Raw genomic sequence first — 11,269 nt, forward strand, 5'->3', positions numbered from 1 at the left:
TTCCGACCGACATTAAACAACTTCCGGTTGATGTTTTTTATGTTTTTTCTTCTTATATTGTACAAATGCATTCGCTTCTTCTTTATTTAAGATTAAACTTAATTTAAGCGTAATAAATCTACTAAATTAAAGCAAAATAGGGACTTTGAATATTAAATATAATTTGCATGGGATGAAAAAGAGAAAAGTGACGGGAACGGTTTTAAAATTTGGGTTTTTTTTTCTTTTTTTGTTATATATCACACATTTTTCTTTTAACATTGCTTAATTAATAGATTTATAACGCCTAACAATTTTTTCTTCTTTTGTTAATTTATGATATGGTATTTAAAGGAAAGAAAATAATTTTAAATAATTTGCTGCGTATAGACTGAGCGTTACCGTAAAAGCTTTACAATATAATACCACTAGAGTGACAGAAGAAAATGTTAATTTTAATTTTAATATAAAAAAACAATTTTTAAAATTATTTATATAAATGGAAATAATTAATTGCACGTAAGACTTTTGTATCGTCGTTAAAAATTGGTCTAAATTTGCTTTTCTTTTTGACATTGGAATGAAAAAGGGTGCATTGACTAAAGAAAATTTACCATTGGTGGAAAATAAAACAATATTTGGAATGAACTATTTCGATAAATCACAGGTGCTTTAACAAGTAACAAAATAAAGTGTTAAAACGCTCCAAGCGCCCGGGGCTACTTTTACAACAACTACGGGGAGGACGCTGTCGAAATTACCTAAAATTTCAGTAATTACGCTAGCGATCTCTACCAGAAACTTGGGATAAAAATTGCCCCCTTTAGAGAAATTTAAACACTGTAAAATAATGAAGTATTGATAATACTTTCTTTTGGATAAAAATATCTACGAAAGATTTCATTAAACCCTACCAAATATAAAAGCTTTATTGACAAAGCTCGATATAACTGTATTTTTTTTTTCTTTTATGCCTAAATGTGCGTTAATTTTTTTTTTTTTTTTGGAATGAAAATTAATTAAAAAAAGCACACTATTTAGTAAACAGCTGTGGAATTAGTCTAGAGATAAACTGACTTAAGAAAATTAACAAAAAAATATATATCTTAGAGCTCATTTTTTAAAAACCACTTATATACAACACAATAAAGGTTTTTTTTTTTTTTTTCTAGTGTACACCGGTGTAAGCTTTGTTTTCCTTTTTTGCCTTTTCATTAACCTACAAAAATTCTTAAAATATTTATCTCCTTAGAGATAAGATTTTTGTTTTGTTTTCAGCTTTTACAATACTGGCACATTTAAGACTTCAAAGTCGTAAAAACTTTAACAAGCAGTTTTGTTTGGTTTTTTTTTTTTTGGTAATTTTTCTGGGTATTTTTTGTTTTCTCATACAAATACAGTTAAGACATATGGTGACACGTATTTATCCAGAAAATATAACTATATTAAAAATTAATTTATTTTTTTATCTTCCCCATATTTCTTGGTTAATTTGTTTTTTTTTTTTCATGTTTTTCCCTAAATAGTAAATACACATTCGTAATATGGTTTTAATATAGGTATTTTTTTGTTTCTTTATCAAGTTTTTATCTCAAATACGCTTATGAGAGTATAATAGTATCATTTGTTTTTATCCTTATGTATAAAACTGTTTAAAAGGTTATATATATATAGTTCTGTGTTTACCCATTATCTTTTAAATGACATACAAACATGAAAATTTACTATTTAATTTAATTTCTTCCGTTTTTTGGTTAATTTCCTTTTTTTTTCATATAATAATTAATTTAACTTCCCTGTACTTAAAAACTAACCAAATTTTTTATTTTTATATATATATAAGTTTCTTTTTACCATTTTTCATCATTGTGTTTTTGTTTTCACGGTAAATTCGTATTTTTTTGCGGGGGAGGGGGTATTTTTTAATTTTTTATACATATATTTTGTTTTTGTATAATATAGAATTATAGATATATATATATATAATATATTTAGACATCTCTGTTTAAGGTTCATTTTAATTTATTTTGTTTAGGCAAAAAATCTTTCAGCCCAAAAAACAAACCTTTATATCATTTGTTCAATTTCAGCGGCTTCTAATAATTTATTTTTTGGTTGTTTATTTTTTTGAAAAAAGCTAAGCCCGAATGTTTAATTTCACTAATTACCCATTTTTCATCATTAAGAATAACTAATTTTGGTTTGAATACTTTTTTCTTTTCACTAAAGTCGTTTGTTTTTTTTTTTTTTTACAAAAATTTAGACACGGTAGAAAGTGTAGAGACTGTAAAGTGACTTCTCTTTTGACTTTATGTATTAACAAGAAGTTATATCTAGTATCTCAGAGAGAAGGTATAAATTCGCCAGATTTCCAGCTTTATCTCCAGTCCAAACGTATAGTAGGTCCGGAGTCAATCCCCGTCTCTAAATTACAACCAGCATCTCATTGGTTCTTGAAAACCCACGTCAGCGCGACGACGCGAGTGACGAAAATTACAGTCGTATCTTCCCCTCTGAGGAGAGGCAGCGAAATAGCCCGGCGCCTCCTTTTACGTCCCCCCTTGTATTTTGAAAGGGGGACTGGGACTATGGCGCGCGAATACAAAGGCATCTTATACCTTCTCTCTGAGATACTGATATAACTTCTTGGTATTAATTAAAATTTATAATTATAAAGGCCCTCTCACATATGATATTATTTTAACAACAGACAGTTGCTGCTCAATTTTAATTTAAAAATTGCACACTTTTGAGTGATTTCGTAGTGTGTGTTGTGATTGAGTGGTTTATGTGCAACAAGTATAGTGTGAAAGGGCCTTTAATTAAAGCGTAACTAATGAAGATTAAGAAGAAGAAGAAACTAACTTCAATTTCCAAGCTTTAATTTAAGACTCAACAGTTACCAAGAAGTTATATCTAGTATCTCAGAGAGAAGGTATAAATTCGCCAGATTTCCAGCTTTATCTCCAGTCCAAACGTATAGTAGGTCCGGAGTCAATCCCCGTCTCTAAATTACAACCAGCATCTGATTGGTTCTTGAAAATTCACGTCAGAGCGACGACGCGAGTGACGAAAATTACAGTCATATTTTCCGACTGAGGAGACGCGAAATAGCCCGGCGCCTCCTTTTACGTCCCCCCTTGTATTTTGAAAGGGGGACTGGGACTAGGGCGCGCGAATACAAAGGCATCTTATACCTTCTCTCTGAGATACTGATATAACTTCTTGCAGTTACGTTAAACCAGCCAACATTGGGGTCTGTAGAATCACATTTTGATTAGAAAACTAAATCAAAACGAAATTTATGTACGATTTAATGATCTCAGTATAAAACTAGAATTTACTGTACCGAATTATTTAAACTACGAAGTTAAAACTTGGATTTTTTTTTTTAATTAATTTAATAGGATTTGGTATTTTTTTTTGAACTCTTTCCTAGAAGAAAATATCTCGAAGTAAATGCGTATAAAAAATTATTTCTTTCGAGAAAATTTCCGTAAGATATTTTGTTGTCATTTGGCTCTACCTATAAGCTAAGAGCTAGATAGAATTTATTTATATTCAGTTATATAATATATAATATCGTATTAAGATGGCTTTAAATAATAATCATTTTTTTTGTCCTGGTTTTTAAAATTTATTTACGTTTACCTTATATTAAAAAATGACGACTTCTAAATATCTAAATATGAAAATATGATTTTTAGTTTTAGTATTTTAGTTTCTTCGTAAGTTACGTCACTGATTTTCTATTCAAATACTCTTTACGATAGAAAAAGGCCATTTCTCCTATATTAGTAGAATTTTGTTTCATTTCGCCAGAGAAAGTTAGGGTGAGAGAGAGAGAGAGAAAGAGAGGGAATAATACGAAGCTCAAAGTTACTTTTTAACTATAATTTTGAAATGATCACAAATTCACTTTTTTTAAGACTAGTTTAGCAAATATTAACACTTATAAAGCCAGTGTATAATAAATTTTACCCCCCATATTTTCGCACCAAAAATCTATTTTTCGCCTCTGTAACGTTACTGGAAGTGTTCATATCATAAGCCATTTAAGTTTAGTTTCAAAATAGATTAGAATAAAAAGGAAATGTAAATCAACTTGCGGAATCTTCAAGAAATAAAAGTTGAGGTGTGCTGGTACGGGTAGTGATTTTTAAATTTCTACCTGGGTAATCAAAAATATTTTTTTCGGGTATCGGGGCGGGTACCCGGTCCCGAATTTTTGTCGGGTATTTGGGTAATTAGGCTTAGTCTTATTATAACACAGAATACTGGCAATGGGATGACATCGGCGTCTCGCGCTTCATGGTGATTCTAGTCTGTCTCAGAAAGAAAGTAACTACCACAGAACGCATACCTTATGTGAACTAAATTTCACCGTGAAACAGTATTTCACGTCACGTCTTCGTCATTCTTAAAAATTCGGAGTCTTTCTAAACATTTTTTTTAACCCGCTAATAGAGTAGTGTCGGTAGAGGGGGGGAGTAGACTGTTTATCCCTCCCTCTAGGCGCGCTTTTGTAAGAGGGGATACTGTACGCGCCTGGTAGGGGGATGACACTAAGAGATAGAATAATGTCAGTTCTACGTATGCAAACGTCATACCCTTCTATCTCTTAGCTAAGTGTCATCCCCCCTACCAGGCGCGTACGATATCCCCTCTTACAAAGGCGCGCCTAGAGGGAGGGATACACCGTCTACTCCCCTCTCTACCGACACTACTCTATGGTATGACGTTTGCCTAGTAGAACTGACATTACTCTATAACCCGACAACCTGTTTCAGTTTGACACGGGTAATTTTTGGGGTATCGGGTACCCGCACACCCCTAAATAAAAGTCTAATTGGCCAGATGAATATAAATGGAGGAGGGTGCAACATAACAAGGATGAAGCCTTTAGCATAGCCAAGATCGACATCTTGTGTTATTAACGTAATAAAAAAAAAATGAAATTGCGTTGTAAATAAATTTGATTCGGTATCTTAAAGACTATCTGAAGAGAATTTTGTAGCTTAAGAACTTTAGGATGCGTTATCATTCCATCTATTTAATTTAAATCTATTCAGAAATAGAACCCACCCACCTTGACTGCCGTTTCTTAAATTTGTAAAAAGGGAATGTGTAACTTACTAACTTTCTCCGAGTGTTTGTTTGTTTCGCGTGTGCAAAAATAATCTAAAAAACTATCACAAATAAGTGTACCATCATTGTTATCTTTAGAGGCGATTGGGGGGGGAGGGGGGGTAAAATGTTATTTTATTTACTATTTACCAAAAAGGGTGATTTGATAACTTACTTTTGAAAATATCTTTTCCTAAAAACTGACTAGTTTTTACTCCCTTGACTAAAAATTTATAGTATACTTAATTATAACTAATAATATCTCATCTATATTAATAAATCTTCAACAAAAAAGCTTCAAAAAATGAATATAACATTATAACTATAATGGGAATGTTTTTTTTTTTCTTTTTTTTTTTAATTTTAACAGCGTTTTAAAATTAAAAAAGTAATATTTAGGAGGGGGGGGGGATTGAGGGGTAAAACTTAAATTAAATTAAAAAAGTCAAACTTTTTTCCTCAGACTTTCCTTGCAGGTTGTTAAAGGCGTATTGGTTAAAGTGGGTAATTCCAAATTAACGTTGTTCACTCCGGCACTTTCCTTCAACTTGGGAATTGATTTTTCCAGGGTCGATTTAATGAGAGTTTCCAATATACCCACGTTGCTTCCCAGGCCCAGGCCTAAGGATGTTTCGGGAATTCGTCGTTTCTCACTCTCACTAAAGTTGTAACTGTTGGTTGTCAAATTATTATTTTTTTTCAGGGCATTTTCTTCCTGCAATCGAACATTCTCTTGAAGTTTCTTCATCATCTGCGAAGCGAAGAAACCGTTGGTGGCTACTTGCGCTAACCCCAAATCGACGGGGAAAAATGGCATGTTCTGCCAAAGAGTCAATGGATTTGGCAATATACTTGAGGCTCCGGTGTTGTTATACAGATTCAACTGGCTAGCCGAGTTTCGGGAAGATCCATTGACGATCGCTTCCATATTGAAATGATCTTTTTCCCGATTTTCGTCATCCTCTAGTTCATCATCTTCGGCTTGAGAAGAAGAAAGGCCATTGGGTGAAAGGCCACTAAGAGAAGGACCGTCGCGTTCCGTCATCAAGCCCGATTTACCACTGGCTCTGAGATAATAGGGTTTTTGATAGACGGCACCGCGTTGATGATTGTTTTTAAAGCTTTTCGAAGCGGAATTTTTTCGTTTCTTTGGTCGTAATAAGTGTCGTTCTTTGACTTTATACTCCAGCGTCGAATGAGGGACACCGAAGTAGGTTCCGGCTCTATGAACTGACATTTCTCCCTTTTGCACGGCTCTGACGGCTTGCGCTAGATTATCCGTATCGTAATTCCTGTAGCGCCCCCTTTTAGGTCGGCGTCTCTTCTCGGACTTATGATGCTGTTGATTTGAGCCGCAGTCGGACAAAGAAGCGGTGGTTGGCGCCATGGACGAAGGTGATGAAGAATCCGCGATTGTTTCAACATGTTTCTTCGTTAATGCATCACCATCTTCTGTCGGAAATTCCGCGCCTTCTTCATTAATAACGGAATTTGTCACACTCGATAAGCATTTATCAGAAGTGGCTTTTTCTCCTTGGCTAGGAATTTCGGTTAACGGGGCTCCAGTTTCCACAGAGTTGATGGAATTCCCCAATCTTTGGTTAATACTCCTGGCAATCAGTTCTTTTAAAGACACGGTAATACCTTTGTTGTTCCCTGAGCTATTTTGACTAGAAGTAAGCGTGGCACATTCTGCGGATGCCGTGGAGGGCCTGGTTGAGTGATGGGGAGGTAGCGTCGCGTTAGTTTTGGTTGACGTTGTCGTGGTCGAGACAGAATCATTAACTTTGGCCGCGGAACCAACGGAGCAGACTTTAGTCGGTATATAGGACGGAATCTTTAGTATCACATTGGACAGCGCCGAGGATCCGGAGGAACAGATGTTATTTGAAATTTCGTTTCTATTTTCTAATAAATCGTCTATCGGATTGTTGTCCATAAAATCATTTTCCAGCCTTTGCTTTATCATCTTGCCTCTTTCCAGTTCAAATCGTTCTTCGGCAAGCCTGCGAATTAATTCTGGCAGCAAGGGAAACGAACTGCACGTATCGCGAACCTCTTTCGCCACCAAATCGCGAAGGTCGTTGACATCAGCAGCCCCATTGGCCAACGCCAAGTGCTGAATATTGGCCAACACCTAAAAAACCCAAAAGACAAAATCCGTTTCGAAAGCTCCTTCCATCTTTGAAAATTGTACAGCGTGAATTTACCTGCGTTAATAACGGAGATATGGACTGGTTATAATCAATCGTTAATGACGAGTTCAAGGCATCTGTGGTGTTGTTACTATCCCCTTTTAATTGGGACCAAGGCGTTACTGTATCACCACTCTCGTTCGCCTCTTCTTCCTCCTCCTCCCCCCCTAACGAATTAGGAATGTTATTTTCTAGTACACTAGACTTGGTCCCTGTTATTTCTTTCCGCTGCTTTGACGTAATGGTTTGTTTCAACAAGCGACGCAAAGATTCACTCGCGGAGATACCTTTACCTGTAAGTTTATAAGGTGGAAATTTTCTAAGCATGGGCGAATACTCGAGTAACACGAATAACTCGATCGAATATCGAGACGAATAACCGTCTCGATATTCGATAAGCCCCATTTCGGGTATTCGAACGAATATCGAATAGTGAATTTTACTATTCGGGCCTACTATTCGTTAAATATTCGAGTAACTATTCGTTAAATATTCGATAAACTATTCGTTAAATATTCGATTAACTATTCGAGAAAACAAAAATATTAACCCTAAAAATGTTTTAAAAAAGTAATGGCAGTTACACTTTTTAATGTATAAGTTTCTATGGGAAAATAGGCCTGAAGTGCTACTACTCTATAGCGCATCTAAATTCTAAATATAATTTAAATTGATTTTAATTAATCCTTCTATTTCTGACTATTCGATAACTATTCGATAAGGGCAATTTTAAGTTAAGCCTAATTATTCGATATTCGGTTCCCAAACAACTATTCGTCTCGGTATTCGATAAGAAAATTTTTCACTATTCGATATTCGTCTCGACAGTCAAAAACTGGTATTCGCCCATGCTTAAAATTTTCTAACTTTTACAATTTCTTTTGTTTCATCAAATTGAGGAGGGGAGAAGAATATTAGACTCTGGCGAAACTTACAATCTTCTTCTTTGTCTTTGACAACAGGAATGGGTGCTGTTTCAACAGCCATTTCGTCAGAATTTTTCTTTAATTTGGGGTGTTGATGCCTCTGAAGCTGTTCCTTTTTATCCAAAGCCATTTTATAAACTTTATTCCTCAATGTTGATCGAGGAATACCATAAATGACAGCGGCTCTTCTGGTCCCCAATTTACCACTTTGAATATCTCGTAGAGCAGCCTTAAGCTCGTCTTCCGTATAGGATTTTTTACCATTGGGATCAAATCTTCGTTTAGAACTGATGATAGGGAAATAGAAGTAAAAGAGAAAAGACCGACAATCTTTAAAACAACTATTTAAAATAAGATGGTTAGATTTTAAGGAACATTAGACACGCGGATGGATTAATGTCATCACGAGGTCATCACTGTCAAATCTATTGTCCCTTAACAAGTAACGGGGGAGACTTTCATCACCAAATATTAACAAACCAGGCCGGAATTTGACAGATACTAAGGATTTTGTACAATAGACAGATATTTGGATAGTATGGGTTAGTAAGAAGAGAGGTTCTTACCCAGATTTGACGGGCACATGCGGTACCTTGATAAAATTATTAGAGCCCGAAATACCAGAATCAGAGCCCTCCCCGTCGTCACTAGGCCCACCACCATTATGGTTACCGTTAAATGTTGATTTAAAATTCGGTGGTTGTTGATCTGATTTTCTGGTAGAATGTACACTCAAATCTAAAGGTTGGTCTTTTGAGGGATCACTAGAACCAGCCAGTGTCGTTTGTTCCAAAGAATCTTCCCCTCCGTTTTCGTTATGCAATGAACAATATTCATTACTAATAGGAATAATACCACTGGCAGGGTCCTACATTGGAACGAGGTTGTCAATTAAAAGACATGGAAAAAATTTACTATCACCTGTCACTTACAAAAGGCGGTGATTTCTTTGATTGGCAAAAATAACAAACATTGTCTTGCACCCAATCTGTTGGCTCCAAGTCTATAAATATATTAGGGGTTCAAGATTACATCGAGTATAAGTAATTGGGATGGGATTTCTTTAGTAACTGGGGCAACTAGAAAATTATTCCGCTAAAATGGCTACGTAGATAATAGTATGGACTGTGTAGTCTGTGTTCAGATCTATGCAACATTGTACTAACAATAGTATTTGGACAAAGTTAATTTTGTTTGTTTTCTATTGAATAAAATGAAAATGTGGGGAATATTTTTTGATAATTCGAGGCAGAATGCAATTCTGTAGCTAGTAAAGACAATTTTAACTCAATATTACAATAAGTTTGTTTAATTTTTGCATTTCAAAATGTGTTTTGATCCTGCTTTAGCTAGACCAAAATGGATATATATCCTGCTGCCTCAAAATCAAGTAAGAGGTAGAATAAAGGGTTTTTTAAATAAAAGCATGCCTATAGGATAGCTTTGGTAAAATTTACAATTACCTGTATCGTCAAATGGAAATGAGAAATTTTTCCACCTTTGATTGCCCATTAATTCTTCAGCTATTCGTTCGAATCCTTTAATAACGCGCACACATTATTCAAGATAAATAAACCCAAGCTTAAATTTGCATAAAACCATTGCAATTAAAAAAAACAGAAATGTCAAAAAAAAATAAATAAAAAGTAGACATGCTTGTTATTCAAATCTTAACAAGAGGGAAACCAAGTCATATCTTTCAAAATTTCGGTCTAGCCTACGTGCTAAATTAGCAATGTATATGTAGATTTTTTCCCAAAACGACCCACAACCTCCTCCTTCCATTCCCCCCTCCCACAAAAAACTCGGCTTTTTAATCCAATGGATCCTTTGAAATAAAAATTCTGATAACAGGTAGTCCTAACTTTCCGAGAAACTTAAACCCTGGCTTCTATGCCTAAGAAAATACAACCAAAACTATGGAATAATTAAAATAAGGCGCTTATTTTCACTTACCTACGACTAATAATATGTTTCTGCTCCATCTTTGTAATTCTTTTCTAAAAAATCGTTTTTCTTGGGAACATCGGACTAATGAACACTCCGCCGCCATATTTCTTCCTACAAAAATTATTGCACAATCTTCCTGAAGGACGCAACGACTGAAACAAAAACCGCGTAACTCGAGAGCGATTAAACACTACAAGATACGTGGTTTTACATTTCAGCCGACAGGGCCAAGGAAAAAACCCAAAGTCTACTCTTCCCCCACAGGGGAAAAAAATTTCACACTGAGATCAAAAACCTAGTAACTTCGTATTGCAATGTTAAAATCAAGATGTTACAAGTTACGTGGTTTTAAATTTAAAATTACGAAATGAAAATTCAATGGGAAATTTTAAAAATTAACAATTGAATCTGAATTAGTGTACTATATTCTGGTAAAATTAAATCCAAGTAAGCCTAGCCTATCATAATCATATTTTAAATTTTTTTGAAAATTTACATGACATATGAAGATTGAAGATCTGAGGTTCTGAACACTGCCTCCTATATTTTTAAAAATATAGGAGACGATTTTCTGAGACTTCTTTCCAGCTTTGAACAGGCCCCTATAGCGCGCTAATACATAGTTTACAGGCGTGGAGAATTCATACCAATTGCACATGGAGACCTGGCAATTTAGAGTGTAAAATAGCAGACGATTTTACACTCTAAGTCGCTTGGTCTCCTGGTGTTAATGGTAGGAATCCTCTACGCCTGTAAACTATGTATAGAGGAAGCTTTCATTGAAAGCAGACGCCATTTACCTTTTAGCAAAATCGATAGAATCATATAATTACTTTCAATAAAGCTATAATTGTAATATTTAGTGTACTTAAAGGAAATTATTTAAAACTATACACGATATTCCGTGGAGAAACAATCTCAAAGAAATAATATTAACTCAATAATAAAATAAGTTAATTTTCAGTTTCAAGTCCAAGGCTTAGCAAAAATATACCTTGTACCTGTTACCTGTAAAGTGTCCTTCCCTGCAAGAATCAGTTTTCGTGGAAATGTCTTCAAATCAACAGTTAATTAAGGAAGTAATTCCGACGA

The 11,269-nt window shown here is 34.6% G+C and overlaps 1 protein-coding gene and 1 long non-coding RNA gene across 2 annotated transcripts in view; one reads left to right on the forward strand and one right to left on the reverse strand.

Annotated features, from left to right (window-relative positions):
- The first annotated feature begins 535 nt into the window (after positions 1-535).
- LOC149623455 (uncharacterized) overlaps positions 536-11,269 on the forward strand; it is a 49,035-nt gene continuing 38,301 nt past the window's right edge. The window contains exon 1 of the long non-coding RNA XR_016374682.1: positions 536-2,914. This is a non-coding gene — a long non-coding RNA (uncharacterized LOC149623455). The remainder of the gene's footprint in view (positions 2,915-11,269) is intronic.
- Eip93F (Ecdysone-induced protein 93F) lies at positions 1,173-10,333 on the reverse strand. Its single transcript, XM_089852342.1, has 7 exons — positions 10,184-10,333; positions 9,691-9,765; positions 9,160-9,230; positions 8,794-9,095; positions 8,237-8,514; positions 7,317-7,594; positions 1,173-7,243 (listed from the first exon to the last, which is right to left on the reverse strand). Exons 1-7 carry the CDS (start codon positions 10,278-10,280, stop codon positions 5,552-5,554), a joined length of 2,793 nt encoding a protein of 930 aa, XP_089708468.1. The 5' UTR covers positions 10,281-10,333; the 3' UTR covers positions 1,173-5,551.

Source organism: Phalangium opilio, unplaced genomic scaffold, assembly GCF_054372755.1.
Source record: "Phalangium opilio isolate 3A_F unplaced genomic scaffold, DU_Popi_V2 ptg000113l_1, whole genome shotgun sequence".
Classification (NCBI taxonomy): domain Eukaryota; kingdom Metazoa; phylum Arthropoda; class Arachnida; order Opiliones; family Phalangiidae; genus Phalangium; species Phalangium opilio.

Excerpts from the sequence above, each read along its gene's own strand:
- Eip93F (XM_089852342.1), bottom strand. The coding sequence starts at position 10,280 with ATGGCGGCGGAGTGTTCATTAGTCCGATGTTCCCAAGAAAAACGATTT. Across the intron at positions 9,766-10,183 it reads AAACATATTATTAGTCGTAG|GATTCGAACGAATAGCTGAA; the intron begins GTAAGTGAAAAT and ends GCGTTATTAAAG. Across the intron at positions 9,096-9,159 it reads CAAAGAAATCACCGCCTTTT|GACCCTGCCAGTGGTATTAT; the intron begins GTAAGTGACAGG and ends GTTCCAATGTAG.